This window comes from Ostrinia furnacalis, unplaced genomic scaffold, assembly GCF_004193835.3.
Source record: "Ostrinia furnacalis isolate ACB-3 unplaced genomic scaffold, ASM419383v2 OfSCF1299, whole genome shotgun sequence".
Classification (NCBI taxonomy): domain Eukaryota; kingdom Metazoa; phylum Arthropoda; class Insecta; order Lepidoptera; family Crambidae; genus Ostrinia; species Ostrinia furnacalis.
This window is the reverse complement of record NW_021131538.1, coordinates 214,357-238,798: the sequence shown is the minus strand read 5'-3', so window position 1 is coordinate 238,798 and position 24,442 is coordinate 214,357. Positions and strand designations below refer to the sequence as shown.

The following is a 24,442-nucleotide window of genomic DNA, read 5'->3' as shown; positions in this document are numbered from 1 at the left end:
CTACTTTATCATGGAGAATGAATATTATAGTAGAACTGTCGTAAAGCAGTCTATCGCTATAAATGTTCGTTATTAGAACCATTTGTGCATCCTCCTTTTGCCATTGTTAAGAGAGGTTCGTGTTGTTTCAGTTGATATTAACCGATTGAGTCCCAGACGGCATTAATTAATGTCATATCAATTGATTATCTATTGTGTCTAGATTCGTGGAGCTTGAAGGATTAAAAGACATAATATAGACATAGTATAAGAAACGAAATCTGGTACCTAAATCACAAGTTCTAGAAGAGCAACAAGCAAAAAATCTTTCATAAAGACCGTATAGATTTAGGGATGTTCATACCAATTTGGAATTTCTGAAATGACTGGCTACTAGTATTTTAAATAAAATTAGGTCACTATAAAAAGCCATACATTCACCTCACCATTCGCATTCCGAATCGCCAGACAAACGGACAATGCCTCACCTTGGGCCAATTAGAATTAATTAATTGAATAAATATGATCAAGAACTACATCCGTAACGGTGATTGATGGGCTGTCCGCTGAAACAATGGCTTTGAGCCGGTAGCCTTGACTGAGGGTTAACATTGGTCTAAAACGTGATTGGAAGAAATTTTGGCTGGCAAAATATTCTAAATTAATGCACACAATAATCCAACCACATAGCGAGATAGATACCCATACATTTCACAAGGAGAAATGTTTCTCAATTCTTCTTTTCAATGCATTCTTAGAAGTAAATTAATGACTGTAAATGCTGGAATAGGGATCTTGTGTTCGACCATAGATATTAATATGGACGATGGAGGGACGATTGTAGATCGCTTCTCGCTCAGAGATGAACAAGGATTTTGACTATTCTGAAATTACGCTCAAAGCTTGATGAGAATTCAAGAATGATTAGTTTTAAGACCAATTACAAGCAAACGTGAGCAGTTACCGTGATCATATCAGCCTGTAGACTATTATATGAGAACTAAATTCTTACTCAGACGTGTACCTTTGACACTCTACAGTTCATCAACTCTTTTCACGATCACGTGGAGATATTTCATTTATTATGTTCTGGAAATAAACTCAGTTGGAAACACATTATTTCTCTGACTAGTAGCAACGTCTATAAAGTTTAGTAGTTATGTCTAAAAGCTTCAACAATTACAATGACCGCAGTGCGTACGCATGAGTCACCTTACTAAACAGCCAAATTGATTATATGCATTTTCAATTCGCTCTGTTCATTAAATTGCTGTTAAATGTTATCTTAATGGTATTTAAAAGACTTTATTCTCTGTAATGAGATTCTATAAAACTAACATACATATAAACTCATGCGTGTTAGATAAGCAGAAAATAGACTATAGGTAATTGTCTATCAATCTGCATGTCTATTTAGAATCTTTGCCAAAAGTAGAAATAAGAAGACGGTTTAAGCCTAAGCCAAGAATGTGTTTGAAAACCGATTTAGGATAGGAACCTACTTGACATGAATTTAGTATCTAACTTCAGACTCTTTATTCCCCTAGGATCTTCAAATGTCCTTTTCTGCTTCATTATCAAATTAGCTAACCCGGCAAACTTTTGGCGAACAGCCTATGTTCATCAGAAATAATGTAGTATTGTAATGGTGAAAGAATAATAGCTCCAGTAGTTTTAGAGTCAGAGCCTATTCATTACAAACAAACAATAAAATCTTTCCTCTTCATAATTTTAGTATAGATGAAATAAACTTTCATATTCCCTATTTCCGAAGTTGCCCAACTCGGTAGCTAAACTGGGCAGCGTTCGAGCCTGGTTCAGGTCCGAGCACCGTCAGCGCGTGACCCGCCCTGACCCCGATCTACTAACCGCTCCGTACCATTGTCTCTTGGATCGGGCTTGGTTCAAAATAAAAGCTCCAACGAAAGAAAAAGACAGTTTTGCAATGAGCGAGGAAGTTGAGAATCTTCTTGGTTTGTGATTATACTTCGTCGCTGCATCCTCGAGATTTTCATATTTACCAGGTAGTCCACTTCTCATTGTACTAGGCATCGAACATTTTAGAGCATACAATACAAAAAAGTACTTGTTATGACTCGATATCCGGCGGTAGTGGGGCACGCTTACGTCACACCCCTCCAACCGTCGAGTCGTCATTCGCTTCGATAGTGCGGGCATCGTAACATCGAAATTTCTCGTTCGTGCCGCAAAAATTAAATTAAATTAAATTAAATTGGAAAAAGTGTGTGCTTCGTGTGTGTTTAAATGTGAAATGACCATAAAAGTAAACATTTCGATAAAATACACAGTTATTACGTCGTCTAGAGCGACGCGACATTTGGAGGATAATAATGGCTACCTGTTGGGGAATCAGGAGACCGGATCAAGGCCGCAAGTAAGTGCTCCGCCAACGAAAGTGCCTGCCAAGCTGCAGTCTGCGAGGAATCGCGCCGTATTGTACAATGAGAAGTGGACTACCTGGTAAATATGAAAATCTCTTCGGATGCAGCGACTCGTATAATTACGGTCAAACTTCACTTAAGGTAAGTTTGTTTAACCATAAATTATGGGTCTTTTTTGAGACTTGAAGAATGGTGAAAGTGATTTTTATAAAACACATGAAATCGCAAATTGTTATTAACGATGCTCATTTAAATCAAAGGTGCAATAATGGTGTATTTGTTCTTTTATTTTCATTAATATTATGGTAATCGAACTAATGTCTAAAGTAAAGTAACCCAAAGTAAAGCTAGTCTTAAAGAAAATATTAATAAGAGCGACTACACTTTCTTCTGAATCTAGACAATAGAGCATTTACTTTATTATTAATTCAAGACGATAAAAAAGACAGCATAGCGTCAATATTTTTTTCACTAATTTACAATACAGCCGTTTCTATGATCCAGTTAGTATACGAAGCGACGCGAGTGTGCACATCAGGATATGTGCTGTTCCCGCACTCGTTGTTGAAAGAAATGATTCCGATCAAGACATTGTCGTAATACAGAGGGCCGCCTTCGTCCTGTGCGCAGGCGCCGCGGCCGCCGCCGGGTGCTCCGGCGCATATCATATTGTCGGTGATGAAGGGAACGTCTTCCTCGAAGAGCTCGCTGTACCGCGCTTGGCAGTACTCGCGGTTGATGGTGTACACTTGGGTCTCCAATAGCACTGGTGAAGGGTCGTAGCCAGATTCCTGGAGAAAAGTTTCAAAGTTAGTTTACCGATTGATTAATCTGTAATGTAAATGATACTGCTATTGCTGGGGGCTATAAGGGAGAGTCCGGTAATTTGGACCAGTTTTTTTTTCAATCCCATTTTACACATAGTTTTCTTTTGTTTTTGCTAATGTTCATGGTATATAATTAAAGAGAAATTATTCAACTTACTATTTCACAGGTATTAATCAACATAATTGTTGTATATTTAGCACAAATCAACAAAATACGAGTTCAGAGCTTCGGTCCAATTTAGCCAACCGGTTCGATAATTTGTACCACAGGATTACTAAATTGGATTTCAATAAATTTTAAGCCTATGAAAAAACTACGGCCAAAATATTATACGATACATTCTTAACAAATTAGGTAACGAAAAGGAACAGTAGTTAATAACATAGACAATCGATATTGTTTTACACGTTATCACGATTTTGAGTAAAAGTTTTGTAATTCCAATTATCGTAACGCACACTTGTACTTAATCTACTTTGCCAGTCTTTTGCTTTCATTTATTGTTAGTCAAACATAACTACGCTATTATAACTTCAAAATATGCCTAGTACAATTTAGCCGACTAGGTGATAGTGCTTTTAAAAAATCGGTAAAAAATATAGCTTATTAAATACCGAAAAATTTTTCAAATAATTGTAATCCACACTAATTTACGCTTCTAAATAATACATTAGAAACACCCTGTGATTAAATTTAACAAAATTACAAACAAAACATGCATTGTCAAAAGTTACTTGAAAACAATAAAAAATACTTTTCAAAATAAAACACACGTGTTCGTTGTCACGGAAAAAAACCACATGGCCGATATTAATTGAATTTAGTTGCAAAGCAAGTTGAACTTTGGCGAGTACATCGAATCCATAGCGAAAACTGCTGCCAAAAAACTTGGTATCCTCTCGAGGGCAAGGCAGTACTTCTCCAATAAGCAAAGGCTGCAGTTATATAAAGCACAGATCCGACCTTGCATGGAATACTGCTGCCACCTCTGGGACGGCTCTGCCAAGAAATATTTGGCTGCTTTGGATTCGGTGGAAAGGCGTGCCAGGAGACTAATCGACAGCCCGACCCTTGTTGAAGCGTCGCTCCAGGAACTTGATCACCGCCGTAAAGTTGCTTCTCTAACGGTTTTCTACAGGCTACACTTCGGAGAATGTGCGAAGGAATTATACAACTTAATTCCACCAGCCCCTTTCCATCACCGGGGAACCAGACGCAGACTAGCGTACCATCCCTACATTGTCGACATTCCACCAGCTCGCACTAAGCGTTTCGACGACTCCTTTATAATGCGAACAGGTAGGGACTGGAATTCGCTGCCTGCTGCTGTATTTCCTGAACACTATAATCCGGGCGTTTTCAAGGCGAGAGTGAATAGGCACTTACAGGGCAGATATGTACCATCCTAGACTGCATCTCACTTAACACCAGGTGCGATTGCGGTCAAATACCTGCCTTGTCTAGCATAAAAAAAAAAATAGTTGTGTATCGCTAAGTGTTGTAATTACAGACATTCAATAAATATTTTACGAAATATGAGGGTGGTACAATTTACCCGGCGGTACAATATACCGAACTCTCCCCTATTATTTGTTCCAAAAGTGTGCTATCAAAACTAAAGATGCTTGCTACAGTATACTACTTGATATGCCGTCGTCTGAACAGTAGTTCCTTACCGTCAACAATTTATTTAAATATATGTTTTATGGCTTAGTGATGAACTGCAAAGATAACCGATAACATTTATTTGTACCTACTCGTAATAAGAACGTTATAAAAACCATACACACAACACATGTAATAAGATAATTCCAATATTTGTGAATCCCCTTTTTCCATTGTCACTAAATATCTAAACTCTAAAGCCATTATGCATTTATCACGTATGACTATGAGAATTATTAAATCCTTACCGACATCCTTCCCCATCCAGCTTGCACCACAGGAACGTTCTCTGGGAAGACCGCGTCCTGGTAGATGATGAGCGACTGCTGGATGGTCGGACTCAGGTAAAGGACATCACTAAGCTTCACTACAGCGATGTCTCCGTCAGGAGTCCTGGTCTCCCCAGCCTGGTACAAGTCGAAGCTGGGATGGGTGTACGCTCGCTCCACGTTCACGAGAACTCCACCCGCGTTGCGGTAGGTGGCGCCAGCTCTGATGCGCCGGTATTCTGGGGCGTAGAAACTGAAATGTTTTCGGTTTTTGAGACTGATGCTGGAAACTTTGGGACTGATATAACTATTGTCATAGTAACTATACCAGTTACACAAAATGTACTAAAACACCATACCAGAAGCTAATCTACTTTCAATTGTTTGTTAAGAAAGTTAATTTGAAACATTGTAAGAATACCCATACCAAATCGGGAGCCGAACTATTGACCCTTCAAAGCTCAGGTTTTAATATTTTGAAGGTCAGGGGAACAACTTTGTTTAAATACGAAGTTTGTCAATTAATGTGATTAAGATAACTTATATTATTCAAAAGCACTCACTATCCTGAGAAACACTGGGCAGAAGAGAGCACGAATCTTGAGTTGAGAATGCTGGCAGCGCAGAGCTGATACCAACTACCGGTGTAATGCAGGTGGAAGTCGACCTGCGCGATCCAGGGCACATTCTCCACGTCAGTCGGATTCCCTCCAGATATCCTTTGGGAAGCCAAAGAGGCACCTGCACCAAAATAGATGTTGTTTTTTCTTCACTACTTTGATCAACTCATGACTATCCAATCCCCGATGTATACTATTCGTATTTTGGAACGCAAAGTCGTGACCACGAAGAGTGGAACGACGAAGAAGAAGGTCTTGGCAATACTGTTGATATTAAAAACTGTAATAGGCATTTAAAGCTGGAAACATTAAATTTTCGGTAAGATCCAGTTTATTCTGTAACCTATTATTGGTACCGTTTGAAAGAGCTCGTGAAGCACTTTCAGGATCAGTAACCAGTATTAGGATATCTTATATGTTTTAGAAATAATCGAGTGAGATCACTTATCGTTTCCACCCTGTATGTCCTGAAAAAACATTCTCGTTATCAATAACGTGTTGTTATCCCTGACTTTGTTAGGCACTATAACATCACCCCAAATGACATTACAGTTCCTTGACTTGACAAATATTACAAAATTAATTTACCTGCAAAGAACAGCACAGAAAAAGTGACTAGTCGTATCATTGTAAACGTAACCGCAGCCGGGTATGTACTGAATGATTCGCTCTTCCTTATGTTACATACTTTATAGCAAACAATGTTAGGATTATTAGAGCAATAAATATGTAAAGATAAAGTTCACAACTGTGCTAGGATTAACGGTCATTGATAACTTATTGAATCATAGCTTCTTGTCTTCTATTTGCAGTATAATTTAATTATTATATACCTACCCTGTTGTAAACTTCAACGCCTTTTGGGTTATTTACCTGATTGTATTTCGACCTACTTACATTTGCTTATGTATTTCTTGTTTCTTTACGTATTTGCTGTAAAACATTAAAGTTTACTCGTACCTACTTCGGAGTTTAATTTGCTTTCAGGTTTAACTTTACCTTCAGTCACAACATATACAACAGACTGGCTGAGTTTGACCAACTTTAACTGTGACTATAACATTAACCGGCGTTTTGTTATAGTTTTGACGTTAATAAAGTAAGATGGTGCAACTCAGCGTAAGTGATTATAACGTGATTGATGTTAAGAATTGAAGATGTACTTTTTGCCTTCTTTGAAACCTGAGTACCTACCTAAAATGGTAATGGCATGGGGTGTGCGATATTTTCATGATACAATTTGTGAGTGTGTGATGACCAACTTTACAGGGGTTAGATACACTTTGATCAGTCCAAAGGACAGTAACCATTGTTGTCAAGCATTATCTACTTGACAACTAAAACTATAATTCGCTATCAACTAATCGCTACTCTCCGATTGCTTGCGGCGTGAGTAGATGTGATAGCGGTTATCTGGCAGATAAAGCTGGTATCTATAATTGAAATGTGCTATGGCAGGTCAGACCAGTTACGTAACCCTACGAATTTCACTTTTCAAAGGAACTCTTTGGCAATACAATAAGGATCTTCTTAGAATTTCGCTACAGAAAATGCTATGACGTCGATATTGTAGGTAACTAACACAAACAATGGCTCTGTGAAAATTCGGAAATTGTAGCTTTTTTCATACTCATAACATTGGAAATCTCATGCATAATTACGCATACAGTAAAACCACAGGTAAAACCACTCCTGAAATATATTTCATATAAATAAAGCACGGGCTGCGACGAAAACGATTATCCTTAAAAAACTGAAGTGTCTTATTACTTGTTGTTGTTAATAAGAAAGTGGAATTAGATAAACAAGTATCATTTCCCTTAATAAATTACAATATCAAATAATCTTTTGAGCTCATAAATTTAACAATAAACAGTCTATAAAGTGATTAAGCTTAAAATGTACTTAGTTCATAAATAAAATAACACCTGCTGCAGTCTTTTAAAAACAAGGGAGTGATTAAAAAAATATCCATTTACCTATTTACTATTACTATTCCATATTCCAGTCACAACAATACTCTAAATCCGAAAGCAATTAAATTGAGGATTTCTTAACAAAATCTCAATTAATTACCATAGAACAAAGCTATTGCCCAACCAGTAAATGAGCTCATTGCTGGCCTATTGTTTCAGGGTGGCCCCGCGCCGATTAATCTTCGATTTGAAATCGATTGCTTGAAGGATGATCTATATCGATTATCGATTAATCTGATTGATTGCGGGTGTCACGGTCATGTGTCGTTGAGTTACGGCGCTTTCTTTGTACTGCTACTTGGAAGCTAGTGTTAGATCCTGGTTCTATTTTGCAACATTTTCTTTTCTACAATATTTTCTTCTTCTTCTATAGAGCAATTGAAGAGGAAGGTAATTACTTAACTTCTAAGGCTGAGTTTCACCACCTAATTTAACGGTAACTATAACGATAACTGGTGATAGAGTTGACAGATTTTTGACATAATTTGTTAAAGCTAATGGTGCAACTGAGTCAATCTTACAGAATTTTTTCACAAGCAGCGAACAAGGCAAGTTTGACTAATATATTATGTAGGTAGGATAAATAATATTTTCCAATGATGTTTTGGAATCAATCGCAAATTGTGTTTTCTCTACATCATCATCCTCATTCTAAGACATTAATTTCCGTAATTTTTACTAACCAATTTCTTTACCTTATCATCCAAAGTTATTACAATAGGATAGTGGTTTGTCATACAAAAACACAACCCTATCTAAACGAGGAAACAATAAAGTGCATCGAATCCTTAAAAAAGAGTACTGAGATGAAAATAACCATCAAATTCGTGATCGCACGGTCCAGTTTGAAATAAACAAAAGACGGTACAGTTTTTAGGATCTTCTGGTGTTTTTTGCGGAGTGACAATGTCCATTGAGGAGTTCAGAGGGAAGAAATGGTGGCCGGTGGACCGTGGCGTGTCACGAGAGCTTGACCCGGTGGTGGTCCATTTGTGTCGACACGATACGATTGTCGAAGGGTTGTTGTGATGTGATTTATTGAAAGTAGTTTAAATGTTTATTTTGAAATTTAATGTATCCGTCATAATTTCTACATCGCTTTTTTATGTAAATTACTGAACTATTGCAACCTGTTTTTTTTTTTAATTTTTCATACAATAACTTCTACATCCTGCTAGATCAAACTACAATTTAGTTAGCCGACACTAGCCCATGTTAACATGGGCATATAAATGGTATGGTGAAGTCAGAAAATTGATATCTTCATTTTAATTATTTTAATTTTCATACAAATCGGATTTTATACAATTTATTTTGTATGAAAATTTTAAAAAATAAAATTATGATATCAAATTTCTGACTTCACCATACCATTTATATGCCCATGTTAACATGGGATAGTGTCGGCTCATATACCCATTTACCTAACAACACCCTGTATAACTTAATATTCATTATAATTAATTCAGTCGTTGTATTTAATTAGTTTGTAAAGCACGAATGTAAAAGTAATAAAAAATGGGGATGTTCCTCATCTTTGATTCCGTTGTATTAACGGCACTATGTTTCCCTTCACAAAACCGGTTCCAATCCAAATCGCATTCAATACCCCAGAGTATTGTAATTTTCCATTATTCATAATCATTTATAAAAACATTACACGTGTAGGCATATTTATGTCAATAAACAAATATCAGCAAATTAATGTGCTTCTTTATCGAATAATGATTCATAAGCATTGAATTAAATTGTAGTTTGATCTAGCATGAAGTTATTGCATGATATTGATAAACCTCGCATCTTTGAAATTATGAAACCATCGTTTGTTTTGATAATTAATAATTCTCAACTAAACCCTTAAAATGTCGGCACCACTGGACAACCGGCCACAAATCCGACCCGACACGGAAGGTACATAATCACGACCTCACAAAAACCTCACAAAGAGGTCGTGACCGCGCACTCGTCAATACCTCTTCATTCACTACCCTTAGACGTGCCCGCGTTTTCGCCACGCGATTCGTCTCGGCCAGTTTGCGTGGAAACATCTCCGAAGTTCCAATCGATTAGGATGACTGAAGTATTTTTTTGTTTATCAGATATCTGTAGCTGGTAGCCGAAACCTTCTGATTAAGTTTGAAGTCGAACTGTGTGTAATAAAATAAGAAAAAAATTCAAAATTAAATAGTAAATCATTTTTTTCCTATTTTAATCAAAATTAAATTGTAAATTAAAAATCTTAATTTTTTCTATTCAAATAAAAATTAAAAAATATGCTTTTTTGCTAGATAATAAAATAATCTTTGCTAAAAAATAATAATCATAAATCTTATTATTTCTAGTTCAGTATAAAAATTATTCTGTTTCTTAATTTGTTTGAAGTATGTTTTTATTGTATGTGTATCTTATCTCAGTAGATAAATAACTGCTGGTTAAGTACTTACCCGATTAGTCACTATTCTATAAATAATTAATTAAATAATACATTACTAGTAGGTACAAAACCATTCAGTATGATCAGTATTTCATCGTTCATTTATCTTTAATATCTCAATTAATATAATGTTACAATAATAATAACCTAAGATACACCAAAAATATAAATAGGTACAAATATAATTCATTCTGATAAACATTTTTTTCACCCAACGCAGAATATTCTATTTCGGCAACGCGACAAGCCGCGTCGTCACCCTAATCTTTATGTGGAGCGTGAACCAGCTGGCGAAGCGACCTAGTTTCACCAAATTTCAACAGATGGCGCTGACAGTACTTTAGTTCGCGGTTTCATTTGATTTTTTCCGTTCCTTAAGTACCCCGGCGTTTCCTTGAGATGTTAACTTTGCGCAGAGGCAATATCGTAACCAATGAGGTTAATCCGAGGTGCGATTATTGCTAGTTGAAAACTTTACCAATACCCCGCCTTGTGGACGTGAAATACCGTCCGCTATGGCAATTTTTGAACGGCCGTAAAGGCCTAAGGATCCACTCATTCGACTCTCGAACGTGAGTCACCGGCGCCAAGTGCGTCACAATGTAGCGGTTGACTCGACCAAAATAATGCTTTATGTTTGGTTTATAATTTGCCATTTGTGAACCATGTCATGAATGTGAAATATCAATGGTAATTTTTATCCGATCTGGCTAAAAAGATGGTAATGTTTTTTGTTAAACCAATTATGTTTTTTGTGAGTTAAATGAATTATTATTTTCGTAATAATAGCAGATTAGATTTTTTTAAATTTAAATTAGTAATAAATAACCCAACAATGACATAGACACTGTACTCATTGTTGTGGTCATAACATCGCTTAGTCTCATTAACAAATGACCGAATCAAATTGGATTAAAAAATTAACAAATCGATCAGCCGATTTAAAATGTCACATATTTGTGACACAGTGAAAGTGTATCGTAAGCCGGAGTGTGCATAATCGCATTACTGGCGGCCATGCGTGTGGTTTGTGATAGTATTTGGTATCGATATAGGTATAATTGGTATCGGTAACCAAGCCGTTGTGATTATACTGTTTGAACCCGTTTAGTTATATGATGTTTGAAAACATTTTTATCGATATTTTTTCCATTAAATTGGGTGCCTTCTTTTAAACAAGATCTGGATTCTGGAAGGAGAGTCCTATACTTTGAAGAAAATTGTATTCGTTGTAAATAACTAATTGTATTTGTTATAAATAAAATAATACAAAAGAATTAAAAGAAGTAATTTGTGGCATATTTAATTTTGGTGTAAAAATGGCAACTTACCAAGACCACGACGTACACACGGCCACACTGTTAACTATCCATGTCCGTTTTTGCTCTCGCTCTAATCAAATGGTGATTCTTCGCGATAGAACGAGATGTCATGACTGGCATTGGGCAGTTAACAGTGTTGCCGATAGTACGTACGACAATCAATATCCGGAAAAAATATACTTAGGTCTTATTACATATATAAATTTATAAATTTTACTGTAATAGATTCTTGCATCTGGTCTGGAGTGTGATAGCGGCTTTAAAAAAACTTATAAAATTTATTTTCACTCAACTAAATTCGGTTTTCCTTAGTTTTTTGTCTTTCTACAATGAAATACGAACACCAAACATCTATCATCTGTAGTACAAAGACATACTCGTAAACTCTCAATTGATACCAAATTCCATAGCGTTCGAAAGTGGAAGTCAATCACAATCACGATATCTGATCGGGCGCGGATCAAGGCCCCTTTGATTGCGGCTAATTACAACCATTAATCACAGCAGAACCTACGGGGGTAGTGTAAAACGACTTACGACATCTGGTAGTTGACTAATATTTGACACCGCGGCTGTGGGGTCACTTTGTGCAGGGTTAGATAATTCATCACTTGTGTTTATTACTGCACTAGGTTTTGCCCGCGATTACGCCCGTCAAATTCACTTTGGCATAAAAATACAGACCTATCTAATTGGTACTCGTAGTTGTCACTTGGGCATCATACTGTTTGTCCTATTCTTATTTATTTATTTATACTTTTGCACATACAACTGTACAGTGGCGGACTTAATGCCAGGTGGCATTATCTGCCAGTCAACCACAGGTCGAGTAGAGAGACTAAGACGGTGCTATAAATATGACGTTTAGTTATTCTTCCTACTTCCAACTAATTCCTATTAATATGAAAGTTTGTGAAGATGGATGGCTGTTTGTCACTCTTTCACGCAAATACTACTGAACGGATTTTGATGAAACTGCAGTATGGGGCGAATGGAAAAACCTTGCCTAAGACACCCCGTAGACTACAGGATTTTAGTCGGCCGATAGTTTGGCCGGCTTCCAATTTGTATGAGGTATCGGCCGATACCAAATCGGTGTAATGTTCACACTTCATGTACATACAGCCCAACCAAACTATCGGCCTACTAAAAGTTTGTCTGTTGTCTATGGGGTGTCTTAAATCTATGCTTCATAGCGCCTAATTTTAACTGGCAAGCTCAATGCGCTCAGTGTGCTTAGTGCGAGCTTAAATGTTATCTACATTTAAACGTCTCATCGCTAACGACAGCGTAAAATAATTACAAAAAATATGACAGATTGTACAGCGTCTCTAGGCCTAGCGGATACTTTCAAGAACTAAAATCTTCATAGGTTTTTTTTAATGCTCAGTACTCACATCACACATCATCCACACTTCACTCGCGATTAATTACTCGTGAATGAGTGGATAAGTGTGCGTTATGACACGCTAATTTCGAAAGCCGAATCGGTCTTGCCCAACCGAACTTGACCTTAGGTCCTGAGGACGCGGCAGCCACGACCGCAAGCACTTAACTGGCTAAAACAAAAACATTTAAAGGCTTATTATGTTTTCAGATAAATTGCGACATAGATGTAAGTGTTTATGAAAGTGAAGCCGGATCAGTTTAAAAAGGCAACTGGTTTGTTAAATGAATATGGAACCTTTAAAAGGGCACATTTACTAAACTGTATCACACTTATTATATCATACCAGTGGAATATGACACCACTCCACTATAAGACTGTCGCTAGAGTCATCTCATCTGATCTGGACAAAGGCTTCCTCACCTCTAACAAACCTAGGTACATCTTGGTTTTCACCACCAGCTATTCAACAACTTAATTGTGACAAGATTGATACTAAAATACCAAATATTTGCTATTAGGGAACTATACCCACCTCTCGTTCCTATTGCTGCATCTCCTGTGTAACCAGAATCTACAGCTTGACTGCCAATAAAAACCTAACCAGTGGAAGCCTACGTCTTTGTCCTTGTCCCGGGGGAGATCTAAACTGTCTTTAAACCATTTCTTAAGTATTCTTACTATTGCTGCTAAGCACATTCAGCGTTAAGAATGTAATCTTTTGACAAGAAACATACTTTTTTTACTCGTAAGTAAATTCGCCTAAACACCAGCTCATTTAGCAAAAAACACCCATTAACCAACCGGGCATTTATCAAAAGCAACGCCTCGGCGCATTACTCTCAGTTTTTGCTCGTGTTTACATATTATTATCTGAATGAGCGATGGCCGCGGGTGACGGCAGATTGTGTCGAAAAAGCCGTCAACGGTAGCCGGTCCGGGCATGTCCAGGCCCGCCGCGCGCGGAATGTCACAGCGGGCACGCATCGAAAAATCAGTGGTAGGGCTGCAACGTATTTTTTTGGCGGCCTAAGAATAATATTTTTGATGACGAATTCAATCAGCTTTTTAAAAGAGTATCCTACAAAGGAATTGAACCCAGATAGGTAGGATGATAGATAGGTCTTGAGAGAAACTATTGACAAGATTTTTCGACGTAGATTTTGATCTCAAAACCCAACAAGTTTAAGCTATTCTGATGTCCAATATCAATAGATGTAGTTTATGTAGGTGTAGTAAGTGTATGAAATCCATCAACGTATTTTTCTTTTTCACAAAGCAATCACAAACTTTCATCCATCCTAAGTAATTTTCGGGTTTCTGGACACAGCCGCTGACAGGACAACGTTGAAAATTATCGAATTTAGCCCTTGTTTCTGCCGCATCTCATTAATTATGATATTTTGTAGCAGCTTATATTCAAGTAGCAGGTAAATTGTCATTAAATCAAACAAACAGCTGACTAATCATTTAAAAAGTGCCAAAACTGAACTATGCAAATGTAGTTCTCGGAAGAGCCAATTATGGCCGCGACGCTGCGCGCGCGCCGATCCATGCGCTCATTACTGACAGATCGGCGTAATGGCGCGATTGATTTACGATACCGCTCGCTTAATCGTTGCGTAATCGAGAACCACCCGGCTTGCGCGTGCGTACAGGGTGTAATGGAAAACGGAGTCTGAAAATACGTATTCTCTAATATAATTTCCAGATTTTTTTAGACATTGGTGAAACTCTTGGCTTGCATCTCATCTAATAGTGACGATCAGGTCCAGGCTCATGCGTAATCCTAAAATTTTTTTCTATAAGAGCTACATCGAAATACAAATCTAATGCTTAATCCTGTAAAAAAGTCATTTAACTTTGTATGAAAAGCCTAGACGTAGGGCAGTCTCGGAAAAAATCTCCCCTCGTAAATCTATTGATGTAAGTTCTATAATACTATTGTACGAGTACACCCTGTATCGGCATGAGAGAATTACTAAAGCTTATTTGAGAGCTTACGTGGCGCCTCTAATACAAAAGCACTGGACCCGTTTAGTAAAAGTTACTTATCCTAAGGTTTGTCATGAATCTTAAGATTCATGTTTTCCGTTTCTGTGTACCTACAGTTTTATACTTTTTTTTTCTTTTACGTCCATAATGTTCGTCACAGCAAACCACATTAGTTAGTAAAGTGGTTGCAGTTTTGCCGCAATGTTAAATTGTAAGGATCATTCTGGTCTATGGTCATTTGTTGGCCCTTTTCCATATGCTATAAGCATTTTGGATATTTTGGTCAAGTCACTGAAATGTCTACTTTATTTTGTTTACTTTTTAATTCTTCACAAATTCTTCCTATCTACCTCTTCAGTATCGTCACTCTAATTGGACACAGTTTAGCAATAAGGATCCAAACCACGCCATATTGTATGTAATAAATTAATCCTAATAGAAACTCTTTTAAATCATGTCACTGGCAGTTTCGCTAAAATCTGTTCTCATTAGGTACTATTCTTATTGAACTCACATACAACAAACAAACGCCTACCAATTTAAAATTAAAAAAGCTTTACAGCTGTACTCAATACTCCAATTATAACGCTGTCAGTCCTACAGTAATGTATCAAGCCTGCGTTCGATAAAAAATCAATTCAACACGTATGCAAATGCCGAAAAGCGGCGAATCGCTATCGGGAGGCGTGTAGCTGTCAGCGCGACACGACGCAATGTAGACGTCTGCGCGCGCGCAAGTGATAGCGCTGGTAGCGAATGTTTGGTCAACAACTGAATAAATATTAATGTTAATGACGCTTTATTCATTTTAAAGCAATAACTATTTAAGGCTCTAAGTTGTGAATCGTTTCCACGAGTAACGATGTAGAGAAAACAATGGACACATGCGCCCGTCTTGTTTCATTCACCTATTAATCACTTTTTCAGCATTTAATGTTGTAGAAGTATTTAATGACATATCCGATATATATCGGATGCAAATAAAATTGTTAACTGGACTCAAAAACTTTAAGTCCAGTTAACATTTTTTTTAAAAGGTTTTATTTAATTGATCAAAGAGTATAAAGTTACTTATGTCTTACCTATACCCCCTTATATTAATCTTATGAAACCTATAGATGAACTGGAGGTGAAATAAAGTCGTCCCTTAACCACATGTAGGTACCTACCGCAAATTACTACCTCAACTTCTGTTAATTCCATGGAAAATCCATCTAAATTGTAACATCATTAGCGGCTGAGGAGGACAAAAACGAATCGCTAGTGTCACCGCATTATTTCGCCCATTGCCGCCGAGGTCTTCGACTCCGAACCACATTTCGGCACGGGCCAACCGACCGGTAAGTAATTATTTTAAGTGTCAATAAATAATAAACTCGCCCGTTGCTGAGTGCTCGTCCATCTCTCTTATCTCGGCTGTTAATGCGCCTCTTTGCTCGTTATTCCTTTTTTTTCTCGACTTTTATTCTCTTTTTATTTATGTCATCCAGTGGAGAGGTTAAATTCTGTGTTGACAGCATGAAGGTTTTATGTTTTAATCTGGCCTTTATCGCGTTTAATCGTCGGTATTAGAAACTCCTCGTTTACTTTTTAATGTTTTGGAACGGTTATCTATTTTATGTTTATTTGGGGAGGCAAACGTAATCTATAGAGACGGTTTTAATTTATTCTATCTTAAAGTACACGGAATAAAATACTTATATTTACTGGCCAGTAAGCAGTTTTGAAATTAAACACATTTTACGGGGAATTTATCTGGCCTGCTGCTTGGGTCTTTATGCCCGAGATTAGTGTCTGTGTGGCTTGGTACGAATGTATCCAATTGATAAACATTGTTAAGTTTACTATGCCTTATTTTCATATCATGGTTTAACAACTTAGCCATAACATTGCGGCCACACACGACCGTACTAAGAATCAATAGAAACATTAAATATCTTTATCCAATCGATGTAAATGGAACTAAATGAACAAGTTATTGAAACTTCAGCCATAATAAATGTACAATGACGCTTGCGATCTCTAACTTAAACGGTTTGTATAAACCTGTTGAAATTATGTATACGAGTACAATATAAATAAATGTAATCCCATTACGCACAGGTAAGACAAGTTTGTAGAGTCCCATACTCCAGGTATGGGCTCTATAACTTTACTAAGCTACAGATAAATAAATGTCAATGATCACAGCGCCCCTAAGACACAGTCAGTGACACTTGGAACGCTTCAAACAATATTGGCGACGAGTATTCCCTTGTAGCTGTCCCGGAACGGCGGTACCCCTTTCCCACCGGCCGGGCGTAAGGCTAAACACTAAAACAAAGATAGATAACCACAAAAGCGGCGATAAATCAATAGCGAACAACCGCATCGATCACAGCGCCAGATTTATGCCACGTAATTGCGGTGCGTGCGCGCGCGCCGATCGCATCGCATCGCTTAATGTCTTGATATCTCTGTTAATGTCAAACCGCCGGCCACTTTCAGGGTTACCTAAGGGGTTGCAATGAGGACCTTATTGCTACCCTGTGATGTCTATCCGTTCCTCATAACAGCAGTGCTCATTCGATCGCTCGATATGTTTGGCTTTAAAGGTTTTGAAACAACTCTCATAAAGATATTCAGGAATGTGATACAATGACATGGTATTTGATGATGCGTCTTTAAAATTCATTCATTTTTTTTAATGCGTCTGTTCCCAACGTGTCACACCGAAACGAATAACACAGTTACTCGTTGGGATAAAATCTCATTAAATCACACGCATAGCTTATAGTCTTTCACACTTAAGACTAGGAAGCCTTTCTAAAATCAAATCAAAATCAAAAGTTTATTCAGTTTAGACCACAAGTGGCACTTATTCTAGTTTTCTTCTTCGTATAATTTTCCCTCTTAGCTTATGCGCATTCTGATTAATCAAGCAAAAACATTTGAAGAGTAGGTACTTCAAGGAACCTTTAAAATACAACTTCAGCACGCACTTCGCCAGTTTTTCAATATGCCCTAATTGGGCGATTATGGCATGTTAATTCTGCAGAATTGCTGGGCTCACCAACGGACGTGGTAATGAGTGCGGATGATTCAGGGCACCGTAACTTACCCGACTTCTATTAGTGCGGCTTATTGCAGGGCGAGGATCTTCATCAAATAAGCTGAATATCGTAGGTTGCCGTCGCGTCGCCTTTGAACTGGCTTGGATTTTATTTTTAGGTAGAATTTTTCCCAGTTTCATAACGATATCGAGAGCGGATAGAAAAAAATCTTTTTGCTTATAAGCAATAAACTTAATATATGACATTTTATTCATTTATTTGGTTGTAAACCGCAATATTTTATTTCTGTTCTGAGTTTTGTCCTACCTAGTTTTTGAGCTGTACCTATGTTTAATTTAGAATTGCATATAACATTGTTTTAGTGAGTTCTAGTACAAACAAATAAATAGTAGAACTATGTCGACTCATGGATTCGCAAATAAACATCTATCTCTCTCTCTATCCTGAATTGATATCGATAATTCGTTAATAGGTATTTTGTGCACCTTTAAACAAGATTTTTGGAATTCTCAAACGAAAATATCGATCTCAAATTTCTACTAGCATGAAAACTACTGCCACAAAATTTACTTAAAAAATAGTAGATATCAGAATAAAATCTAAGGGCCTGTTTTAAATGTTAATTTGTGTTTTTATCCAGTAAACATTTTTAAATGAGATCCTTCCAAGTCTGTACTAATCTCGCAGACAAGTGCCGGAGTCATCGCTAATGCTTCAGGTGAAGGTCGCCCCTCAAGTTCAGGTTGCGGTTTGTGTCGCCAAATTATGTGATCGCGGTCGCGGCCCGACTAATCGTGCGGTCATCACTTATGTGTTTAGAGACGTAAAAAATATGCCATTTAGGGTAAAAAAATCTAAATATTTAAAGCTTTACTAATGTCCACAATATCCGATTAAATACATTTAGTACCAAATAGGAATGAATTCTACATCTTGACTTATTTACAGTGTCGTTAAAAAAGCTTTCAAAGGACTAGAATAAAATTTCTAATGCACAATTTATTCAAAAGAAAATAACAATATATTGGAGATATCATTGCAAGTGCTTGCCCAACATTTTTGATAATAGACTCGCAAGCATCCTTCCGATGCCTATATTTTAGCGCCTAAACCTTGCACCACCAAAACAATGGCGAGGAAGCGCAAGCGCAGCCAACCGCCCTGTAATCTGTGTGCGCTCTGTCATTGTACAAGATTGCGGTGGCTTTGGCTTCCTATTGCGACAGGTACAACTGCACTAAGTATCAAAATAAACAGTCATCATTTCAGCCACAGGACGTCCACTGCTGAACCTAGGCCTCCCCCAATGACTTCCACATCGCACGGTTGATAGCGGCCTGCATCCAGCGCCTTCCTGCTACCTTTATCAGAGACGTCCACTTTGTGGGTGGACGTCCCACGCTGCGTTTTCCGGTGCGTGGCCTCCACTCCAGAACCTTGCTGCCCCATTGGCCGTCAGTTCTGTGTACTATGTGCCCTGCCCATTGCCACTTATGCTTGCTAATCCGTAACTATACTACACTCAAATCAAATAAAAAAATAAGGTACTTAGGCCCTTTGTACACGTCCCAAAAGCTTGTCCTACCACCACTTCGGGGCAAGGATTTAGGTACTGAAATATAGGCATCGGAAGGAAATCTGTGTGCGCTCTGTCATTGTAAGATTGCGGTGGCTTCGGCTTCCTATTGCGACGGGTATAGCTGCACGTCAAGCTACTAGCACCTTGCGTCGTCGTATTAGATGCTATTTTTGCATAAACTTATAGGCTGTAGGCAGTTGACACTCATAGATTAGCTCACTGGGATGCTCAGTTGCTGGTTGGGACAGAGATCTATGGATGGACGGCGGCATATCAAGCGTAAAACAGTGACATCTTGTAATAGGTCGGATTCTGAGATAATATAGAAGGATCTTCTTTGGATTTAAAGAATATCTAAGCGTATAAAAGGATAACATAATTAACTGTAGTGGAAAATCCTTAAAAAAATCTTCCAGGAAGTGGTTATTTTCAAAAAAGAAGAGAAAACTTTCAATACATTTCAACCATTGAAGTAATATTACTACGTATAGAACAGACATCGCGAACAAAATATGTACAGTGCGGGGTGCGGGGCGGGAATTTGACGGACAGCTGTCAGTCAAATCCATGACTATCAAGTTTCATAATTTATGGCGATAANCCCGTAACCCAAGCTTATTTAGCTTAACACAAGGGGCTGGACGGGACTATTAGTAATTTGTGCAATACAAAGTGCTTATAATCTTTAAAAAAATCTTCCTTCCTTTCGTATACTAATTTATGCGTCAGTGTCAACTCTGCGATTTTTATTCTTTGAAATTTTCGTAAAATGGCTGCCGCCGCGGTGACGCCTTGTAATTAACAAATTAAAATTAAATTAGTGTTTTAAAGTGCATAAATGTACAACTTAATGGTAAAAAGTCATTCCTTGATTTTTACTTAATATGTATCTGGAGTTATTTGAACAGTATTTTCGTCTATAGGATGGCATATTTCAAAAAACAAAACTGCACTCAAGCGTGTTGTCACAGCAACCGCTGAGCACATACTAATTGTATTTCGGTCCGTGGACCTATTTACATGCCAGAAACAGTCTAGTTGACATGTCTTCTCTAGTACGTAGTACATTATAACTCAATGATTTCAACAAAGAACTTTTTGTGGTTTGGTTCTTGCTTAACTTTGTAAGTATAATAAATGACTTAATATCTATTTCAGCTTTTAGCCATATTTTGAAAGGACTAACTTAAATTGTTGTGCTTTCAGTAGAGCCTTAAACATAAAGCTTTAGCCAAAGAATGTCCTCCAGTGGGAATTATGGCGTAAAGATGGAGTATTCGCTAATAACATAACTATAGCCATTACACGGGCTTTAAAGTAGTTAAGAAATCACTATTACATACAACTAAATAAGCGATTATTATAATAACCTTCATGAACAAACTTACGTGAGAGAATCCCTAACGTATGGCATTCATTATGAACAAGAAACAATTTAAATATTTAAATTACTCACCTATCATCTGTCGAGTGTCCATTCATGCAATTATCACCTTGAAATTACTTTTAACGGCAATAATTAAAGGTTGAGAAAAAACGGCGATATTCCCATAGTAAATGAATGTGTTTACACATGTCGGTTTTGAATTGTACTTTATTTTATTGTGCAAACGTACAAGTTTTTAGTCGCCCTATTAGAACATTCTGTAAACAATAAATGCGGTGATACGCTGCCCCTAATGCCTTTGCAAATGTCGTTGCCTTTGTAAAAATATATTGGCAACCAAAAAGGGAAAAATATTTTCTTTGGCTTTTGCACCAGCTATTATGAACAGCGGTGCCCAGAAGTTATAGAGTTCGAACCCTCCAGGGTTACAGGATTACGTGGTTACCCCAAGATAATTCTTTCAAGAACGAAAGAACCCCGACAGAAATTATTTCTTATCTCTTCATCAGGCGTTTACAACGCTACTAAGCATCTATGAAGCAATATAGGTACACATGTTTCGCTGCGTAAGTAACAGCATTTACCGCTTTGCGAACTCCTCGCCAATCGAAGCGTGTAAACGCTAAGCGATCGAGTGTTAGAGATGGGCCCGAAGGACAGCCGACCGCCGTGACATCGATAATTGCGCGCTCCGCCCTGACCCGCTTGATGTACTGGTGAGCTTAACGCGGCTTGTGCATTTTGGATTTGCATAAAATCTATTATTATGAATTAAAACTGAAGGAGTTACTGCTAACCTTGCACCGAAATCTACCAGAACTTTAAAGGCTTTAATGACTAAAAGCTGACGCTCAGCAAATTAATCGAACGATATGCGTAATTTTTTTATGAACGTAACTAAAGAGACCAAGAACAGTCGGTAAAATAAAACGTTGCCCAACCAACAGGCTGCTTGACATAAACTGCAGCTTGATGCTTGTTTGGAAGCCGAAAGACACGGATTGATTACATATTATGGTAACTGTCCAATTTCTATACAAAAATACATTCATACAAAGACATAGGTACACTAACGAAAGCGTAGACCACGTTTTGTGCGCGAAGGTGCGCCCATCAAGCACGTACTGTGCAGGTGTGGAAGCGTGCACCAATGACGTCAGCCACTTACGGTGGTGGTTTCAGAATTTAACTAATATGCTACTGATGAAATACCATATATTATGTTATGTATAAGCGCCTTTACCTCAATATCGGAAGCAATCTTCTCTTAACTAAGACTGATCGTAAAAAATCTTCTTAACTAGCTTTTGCCCGTGACTTCATTATCATCATCATTTCAGCCATAGGACGTCCACTTCTGAACATAGGCCTCCCCCAGTGACTTCCACATCGCACGGTTGGCAGCGGCCTGCATCCAGCACCATCCTGCCTTTTTCAGGTCGTCGGCCCACCTTGTGGATGGACGTCCCACGCTGCGTTTCTTCGTGACTTCGCCCGCCTAAACTTCGTTGTTTCAGAAAAGGACTGAATATCCTTATACATTATAGCCTAACCAATGTATAAATAACAATATCCATCCCATCTGGACTCTCCTTATCTCCTATCACATATAAACTTTAACGCCAGACCCAATCCCAGACATCCTCGAGCGTTTCGACTCCAAGTGCTAACAAACAACACCTCCTTTTACAACCCAATGGTGCGCATGTGTCGTCTATACGACGACCTGACATGCCGTGAAGAGGATTTAGATGTCTTTGACGTAAACCACAACAGATTTCGTAGGCAAGTGATAGACTTACTCAGTTCGGTGCCTCGCAAAGGTAACCATTAGAACGGAAACTTTAACTTTAAATTACTTTATTGTTTTATAATTTAATATTGTTATACTCTGTGTCGCTATTCATCATGCTGTGTGTATACAATTAGGTTGTCAATCTAGCTCTTAACTACTAACCATGTGTACTTAAGTATCTACTAACAAAACTCGATTGTCAACTGTAGTATATACCTAATAAATAAATAAATATGTGGTTTCATCTAAATCCGTAATTTAATTTTTGCCGAAAAGAAACCAAAAATTCATCAACGCCGCACGTATGTCTAACGATATTACTTGTTTAACAAAGATTTCTACATTGTTACAGAGCTCCGAAAAGCCGGTGGAAGAGAAACCAAGCGGTGACACTACTTTCGTGGTGGCCGCGTGGCCCACCAGCTCTCCCGGCCACACCGGCTATCTCACCGTGGCTACACTACCTCCGATGTTCGCTAGAAGTAAGTTCACTTAATATGTAAAATGAATAATATTGTGTAATTGTGGTTGAGTATTCCAGGCGAAGCTCACTTCCATCTTCGGCCTGATGATAAAAAACCCAGTAACTTGTATTTTTACTCCTTTAAATATTCTTATTCTACTTTATTCTGATGAATTTCGTTGCCCCAATGACAAATTATATAACTTTTCCCTAAATCTATATAAAATAATAGCAGTGGTGAGGACGAGAAATAGGAATATTCACGTACTGCAAATAACGGTTTTTCAAAATGTTCAATTGTTATTTTTACAGGTAACAAAAAAGGTGCCAAGTCTGAAATCAGTGTAGAAAAAAATGAAACTGGAAATGGAGAAAAAATGGCTATCGACGAGGCAAATAATGATTAAGAGCAATTTGTACATTAGAAAAATTATTAAAAGCATTTCTAATAAAAGTGCATTTTATTTCTACTAGAAACGAACATCTTATAACGAACGGGACAAAAATTGTCGGACCACTAGTGAAGAATCTTACTTTGCACAGTGCCATAATATACGACGATAGCAAAAAACCTAGTCTAGACAAGGCATAAGGCTTTGATTTATAAGGTTTTGTGTAGTAAAACAACTGCAGAGAGTTACAATAATTTATTTTATAAATGAAAGCTTTTAAAACGATATTGACTGGCAACTTAACTATAAATAAATAACCGATTGAAATAAACACAAGGATACCTCTTACTTATCGCAAAACATGCATCGATATTCGTTAATTACGATCTATAATATATCTGTTGTTCAGAGACGCATCTACAAATTAACTAGCCTTTGATCCCGGATCCGCTTGTTTAGGTTTTGATTTTTAATAGTGACAACTAAAAGGAAACATTTTATTTTCAAAAACATGCCATTGGTAATTTTTTAGTACATAGTTTTAATATCACACGGGATTTATGAGTCAATTTTACAGATATAATATTATTACTTGACAATGATAGTAAAAGATAAGAAGTTAAATAACTCATTTCCGGCCAGGTGTAGAGAACACACTTGTAATTTCAATAATCACGATTACTTATGTTTAGCACGTAAAAATATTATCTAGAATCTAGATTATCAGTTGATATCTAACTAACGAACAACATTGGCTAGTTAGCCAATGTTGTTAGTAGATGCGCCGCATGGAAAAAATCTTACTGATATTCTAAAAAGAAATTCGTAAAAGGAATGATAACGAAAATAAGATTTTAAAAGGCAGTGATATGTTTAGCACAATCATTACAAAATTT

The 24,442-nt window shown here is 37.4% G+C and overlaps 3 protein-coding genes and 1 non-coding gene across 4 annotated transcripts in view; 3 read left to right on the top strand and 1 right to left on the bottom strand.

Annotated features, from left to right (window-relative positions):
• The window catches only part of LOC114352251 (tRNA (adenine(58)-N(1))-methyltransferase catalytic subunit TRMT61A-like), a 41,632-nt gene extending 18,056 nt beyond the window's left edge, over nucleotides 1–23,576 (top strand). Inside the window, exons 3-4 of the mRNA XM_028303771.1 lie at nucleotides 23,044–23,173; nucleotides 23,467–23,576. Of these exons, the coding sequence (XP_028159572.1) occupies nucleotides 23,044–23,173; nucleotides 23,467–23,561 (225 nt within the window). The 3' untranslated portion in view covers nucleotides 23,562–23,576. The remainder of the gene's footprint in view (nucleotides 1–23,043; nucleotides 23,174–23,466) is intronic.
• Nucleotides 1–24,442, top strand: part of LOC114352247 (sex peptide receptor-like) — a 281,000-nt gene that overhangs the window by 117,211 nt on the left and 139,347 nt on the right. The window lies entirely within an intron of this gene.
• On the bottom strand, nucleotides 2,648–6,426 carry LOC114352259 (trypsin, alkaline B-like). The gene is made up of 4 exons (XM_028303785.1): nucleotides 6,352–6,426; nucleotides 5,707–5,884; nucleotides 5,123–5,396; nucleotides 2,648–3,172 (listed from the first exon to the last, which is right to left on the bottom strand). Exons 1-4 carry the CDS (start codon nucleotides 6,389–6,391, stop codon nucleotides 2,858–2,860), a joined length of 807 nt encoding a protein of 268 aa, XP_028159586.1. The 5' UTR covers nucleotides 6,392–6,426; the 3' UTR covers nucleotides 2,648–2,857.
• Nucleotides 10,578–10,716, top strand: LOC114352269 (U4 spliceosomal RNA). The gene has a single exon (XR_003655846.1). It is a non-coding gene; the product is annotated as a U4 spliceosomal RNA (small nuclear RNA).